Below are 6,000 nucleotides of genomic sequence, written 5' to 3'. Positions count from 1 at the left end.
AATTTATTTATTATATTAAATTTAATTATAATAAAATTATTTTATAATTTTAAATACAAAATCAAAATAAAAAATAAGAAGAAAGAACCTTCTAATCACAAAAATCTTTCAATCTTTACAGATTTACATACTTAAAGAAAAAAATTTATTTAATGGATCACTAATCCTTACAAGGTTCTACTAGGGTAAAAGTTAAAAAAAAAAAAAAAAAAAAACAATTTCAGTTGCCCACTGATGGATTCCGCTTAACATTGTGAAAATGCCGCTATCGCACTGAAATCTAAACATGGCCAATTTAATTTATTTCCATACAAGGACTGAATTTCATGGCACTGGAGCTACGGTGAGATCCAAACTACCATTTAGGTTTCATTTGCAAAAATAAACACAGGTAATGTTCAGTGAGATTTGATTTTTTTTTTTTTTGGCTAAACGCATTACGGGAAGATATTTGACAAATTTGCTAACAGCATGACGGAGCATTTTAATCGCACCATTTCCCTCAATCGGCATTAAAGCATAACGTGCCCAGTGACTCACCGTGATGCTCATGGATAATATTGCCCTCCGTGTTTACTTTTCACTTCTTATTTTTCGCTTACATTTATACTTACATGACTGTAATATCTTTATTACATTTAAAATTTATATTCCATTGCTGTTCTTTTTTTTTTTTTTTTACTTTGATTTTTATATATATAAAAATAATTTTAATAATTTATTATTTTTACAAATATTAAATATATAATATAAATTTAATTATACAAAAACTTTAATTTAATAAACTTAATAATCATTTTTTTCACTACACTTATCACTTGCTTTGCATCCAATGATCTAAACATATATTTTATTATTAATTTTAATTTTATTATTATAATAATTAATTTTACCGTCGTCGTTGCTTTGAATTTCATTAGAACTAATCTTAATATCCATTTAAATGGAAGTTTAGAGGCGTCAAGGTACCGTAGAAACATTTTGACATCACAAGCAACTAGAGAGCTGACTTTTCCAGTAGATGAAAGAGGTACAATGAACTCTGTTGTAGAGTACTTTTATGAAACATATGGTTTCATCATTCAACATACTCAAATGGCCATGTCTACAGTCAGAAACCAGCAGAGACTAAATTATTTGTGAATGGAGGTATGCAAGATAATTTCTCTTTTTTTTTTTGTAAAAATAAAAAACGCTTATCAAACAAAGCCTTATTAATTCATAAATAATTTAAAATATGTGTTAAATTTACTTCAGCTTTTACATTTTGAATCCATCATGTCAAAGAGTTTGTTTCTTCAGGAATACTATTATCCCTTTGATCTAAGATTCTCCAAATATTGTCCAATGCATCCTTGGCAGCCCTGTTATGTGCAATTTCCTTCTTGAGCCTACATGCACCTCTTCCCACAAGTTGGTCATCGATGAGCACATCGAAAGATGTGCTTTCTTTCCATAAATCTACGAATTTCACTTTCAAATTTCTCTTCTGGCACACTTCGTACAGCTGGGTCACCGGGTGTGTCTTCAGTGTCTCTCGCCTGATTATGGGCTCCAACAAAACCTTGAACACCTATACGCCAATGATACATTTATTTTATTTCATTTTATTTTAGCCGTATAACCTTTGGAATTGGAGATAAAATTTATGAAGACTCACGAGAAGTTGCAAGAAATTATTAATGGTGAAAGTGAAAGAAAAATACAAGGTACCTTCCACACAATATCAATGGAGGAATTGCTGTCAATGAAAACGGCCCCGATGGTGGATTCAACAAGATCGGCTAACGCCTTTGGCACGTCAATCAGTCCATTGGAATGTAAAGGATAGCGCTCTATTTCTCTAGAAAATTGTCGAATCTGTGGGGTTTTTTAGATTAGATTTTAGGTAGAAATGACAAAATCAAAGTCAAGTACACTTGACCCAAATATAGAATTACCAAATAATGATCCTTGCACCCAAGCATAAGAAGATGCTTTGTGGACTTGAAGACAAACCTTTTATGAATGCCTCTACTCACAAAATCTAATTACCATCCAAATCTGCAAGGAATTCACTAAGCTACAAACCTTAATTAAAAACATAAGACAATAATCCATGATCATTTAAATCTTAATTTACTCATTAAACATAGATTAGTTCTCATTTGAATTTCATCATAACGAATTTTTTTTTTAAAATTAATTACATCGTGAGGTGCATTTGGAAAATACTTCATGCTGCAGTTAAACCCACTATATCTTTAATTTATCATCGAAGAAAGAGTTATTTTCATTTTTTATTTTACCATAATGTTATGATTGCATTAAACTCATATCTCAATCACTTATTTTTACTATATCTAATAGCATCATTAAATAACTAATTTCACTAGTATTATCATTTTTAATTTCATCATCATAATCAATCCTATCACCTAGACTCTAAATTTGTTACTCTACGTTATTATAATATATTATCACATGCAATGAGAATTATATAACATAAATAAGATTGATAAAGTGCTTTTTTTTTTCTTTTTATAGGTTTCAACAAAAGGCATTACTACTAGTAGTAAATTACTTTTTGTACGAATGTAGGATGGACAATTATATTGATTGAATTTTATGCATGTAAATAATAATTATGATAATTATTAACAAATAACAAATAAAAAAAGTAATAAAGAAGACTTTAACTAAAAAAAAAAAAAAAAAAAAAAGAAATTGAAACTCTTTTTGCACCCCTATATGCATAGGATCAAAACTGAAATTCTTTTCTTACTCCAACTGGTCTCTTGGTTCAACTAAAATTTAATTAACCAAAGTTTGACAAATTACCAACGAAATTGAATGGAAATTAAATGTCGGGATCCTTCAAAAAACATATGTAACTTATAATTCAAGCCAAAAAAGCTCTAAACTTTTCAAGTATATTTGAAAATGTCAACTCAGACTAAAATCTATAAACTAGACACATCACTATCAGCTAAGATTTCAACAGCTAAAACTTTATCCAAAACTCCTACGGATTCAGAACTGTTGATTAACTAAAAAAACAAATAAACATTAGTTGATTTATAAAAGTTACTCATAAGATATTATATTTAATAAAATGGAGATATAAATTCTATTGCATGCAATTTTTTTTTTTATTTTCAAAACTTTTGTAAAAAAAAAAAATCAAACTCCTAAACTAAAATTAATGAAAAAAATAGATATATATTATTATCTCTAAAAAGTCAAAACTCTTGATGATATTATCTCCTAAAATCTCAAACCTAATCTTGATTAAAGAAATCCAATTCTTAGAATTATATCTTTTTATTTGATTTAAAAACAATTTAAAAAAAAAAAAAAACTTTTGACCACTTACTTGCTCCTCAAGAAGAGGTTTCTTATGACGCAGATAGCGATGCAATCCATGTTTAACGGCGACACGAGCTAGTTTCTCGGTGTTGACATTAGCTGCTCGGAGCCTGGTCAAAGCTCCTGGCCACAAATCAGGGTATTCAAAGTACTGCTCTTTGGTGAATAGTAGGTTAAGAACGGAGTCACCCACGTACTCTAACCGCTCATTGGAGAAGCACTCCCCTAGCGAAGCATGTGTGAAAGCCTCTTCCAACAACCGTTTGTTGTTAAACTTGTAGCCCAGGATCCCTTCCACTTCATCGAGGCTCGGTAGCGAGTTTATATTCTGGGTTGACTCGATTGGCGACTCATTTTCTCTTTGCAGTTGATCCAATCCTTTGTCCTCTTGTGTTTCCATGGCGACGGCGGTCATTGTAAATTGCAAATGGGAAGGGGTTGATGAATTGAAACAGATAGCATTGTTTCTTTATTTATATAGAGAAAGAGATTTGGACTATACGAAAAAGTTGAATAATGTTACCAGTTTTGAAAAATAATAATGTCAAAACATTAATGGGAAACAACCGACTAAAACTTTTATATATTTTTTAACAATTAATTTTAATAAATTCAAAAGATGAAAGAGGCAAGTAAAATTTATAAAAAAAAAAAAAGAACGATTTAGTCTCATTTCTTAAATATATTAAAATTAATTGTCAAAAACAATGTATAAAACAAAATAAGTTTTACGTACTTTTTTAACCTTAATTTTAATAGATTTAAATTATAGAAAGACAAGTTTTTTTTTTTTTTACAAAGTAATCTGTAATCTAGAATTAAGAAAAAAAATATAAATGTTAAGATTTAAAACTCATATCGGATAAATAGATTATTTACTGTCAATACTTAAGTAAAGAGAATTGAAAGCTTTATGTTATAATTATAGACACCGATTTTACTCGGATTTACTGTATTCATTTCAATTTAATAATAATAATTTTAATAATATTAATAATAATAATAATTTAAAAAATATAATAATAATAAAAGAAAAAAAGGAGACAGAAACCAGAGGGTTGATACGAGTCGCCGTCGCCCCCAACCAGCCCCCTATCCAACCCCCTATTCATAGGGGTGAGCAAAAGTCGGTTTGAACCGACTAGACCGATCTAAACCGAGCGAATTCGGTTGAATCAGTTCGATTTATTCAGTTTTAGTTATAATCGATTTTCGATTTTTAAAATTGATAACCGCACTAACCGAATTAACCGACTTTCTAATAATTAAAAATAAAAAAAAATTGAGATAAATATTTTTATTTATTTTTTTGTAAAATATTGTTGAAATTATTAAATTATTTAGTAGTTTAGTTTAAATGATACTAGAGTTTGAATTTTATTGAATTAAATTTGTGGTTAAATAATTATTAATAATAAGAAAAAAATGATAAAAAAATCGATTATATAATCGAACCGACCGTACCGAACCGATTTTGATCAGTTCGGTTATGATCGGTTATTTAATAATATTCGATCGGTTCGATTATTTGTTAAATGAAAGTCGGTTAAGTTGGTTATTGATTTTTTCAAACTGAACCGATCAAACTGACCATTTACTCACCCTTACCTGTTCAACCCACCTACAGTCACCCTACAGCCACCTAGATCCCTCTATTTAAAGCTCTTTAAAACCAACAGCCCCTTTCCCCTTCAGTCTTTCTAGAAAAAAAAAAAAAAAAAAAAAAAAAACCTATTCAATTCACCCCTACGATAAACCCTCGAGCTTAGACGAACTACCCCCTCAAAACACTTTCAACAGCCCTAGACAAAACCTCCATCCCCACGCATAAAAAATCCAAATTTCAAACCCACACCCAAATACCCAAACCAAAGAAAACAAAAACAAAAAATAGACAAACACAGTCTTCCTCGTAGGGAGGAACCCAACGCCATGCTACCTGCAAAAGAAAAAATCATATTAGTCTCTCCTTAAAAAAAAAAAAAAGGCAGAAAACTTCAAGCCCCAATCTACGACGATCGGGGCTGTTTCTGGCAAAAACAAAGTCAATTTCGAAAAAAGAATGAAAAAAAGAAATTTTTAGGCTATTTTGAAAGTTTTTCGGCCACCGACGATCATTGGCAGCATCGTCGACGGTGAACCGACGACGATCTAACGACTGGAAGGCGAAGAAGCTCTAGAGCTCTCCCCTCTTTTTTTTTTCTGAAATAGAAAAAGACTGAAACAAAAAAAAAATTTAGTTATATATAAAGGCCTTAAGGCTAAAACGACGTCGTATTAGGTAAGAAAAGATCCGCGCGTTGACCCGAGCCCGACCTCGGGTCTGCGCAACCGACCCCTCAACTCAATTATTCAGCAACCTTAACCGATTTGATAGAATCGGTCTAAACCGCTCCTCAACCAGCTCAACCAAACTGCGTGTCGAACTGGCCTCTTTTCAGTCCAACAGAACAGCCATTGACCGGTTCGGTTCAAGTAAAAAATTTTTTTTTTTAATTTTGTAATTTTTTTATATATTATTATTTTTGTTATTTTAAGTATTTTTATATATTTATGCATGATAAATTTTTAAATTTTTTAGGATAAATAGTTAATTGTTTTAATAATAATAATGAAAATAAGTAAGATAATAGTTTAAAAAATATTAAAAAT

At 30.1% G+C, this 6,000-nt stretch overlaps 1 protein-coding gene across 1 annotated transcript; it reads right to left on the bottom strand.

The window, feature by feature from the left end:
* Positions 1-1,196: 1,196 nt before the first annotated feature.
* On the bottom strand, positions 1,197-3,835 carry LOC111313135 (ribonuclease 3-like protein 3). The gene is made up of 3 exons (XM_022913831.2): positions 3,356-3,835; positions 1,714-1,860; positions 1,197-1,573 (listed from the first exon to the last, which is right to left on the bottom strand). The coding sequence occupies exons 1-3, from the start codon at positions 3,761-3,763 to the stop codon at positions 1,277-1,279; spliced, it is 852 nt and encodes a 283-aa protein (XP_022769566.2). The 5' UTR covers positions 3,764-3,835; the 3' UTR covers positions 1,197-1,276.
* Positions 3,836-6,000: the final 2,165 nt, after the last annotated feature.

Source organism: Durio zibethinus, chromosome 23 (genome assembly GCF_047325235.1).
Source record: "Durio zibethinus cultivar Kanyao isolate XHJ-2024 chromosome 23, ASM4732523v1, whole genome shotgun sequence".
In the NCBI taxonomy this organism is placed as follows: Eukaryota; Viridiplantae; Streptophyta; class Magnoliopsida; order Malvales; family Malvaceae; genus Durio; species Durio zibethinus.
The sequence above is the reverse complement of the archived record's forward strand: the minus strand, read 5'-3'. Positions and strand labels throughout refer to the sequence as shown.

Bases quoted from the DNA above. Each gene is read 5' to 3' on its own strand.
- LOC111313135 (XM_022913831.2), bottom strand. From the start codon at position 3,763: ATGACCGCCGTCGCCATGGAAACACAAGAGGACAAAGGATTGGATCAA. The intron at 1,861-3,355 runs GTAAGTGGTCAA...AAAACCCCACAG, and splicing joins AACCTCTTCTTGAGGAGCAA to ATTCGACAATTTTCTAGAGA. The intron at 1,574-1,713 runs GTACCTTGTATT...ATTGGCGTATAG, and splicing joins CCATTGATATTGTGTGGAAG to GTGTTCAAGGTTTTGTTGGA.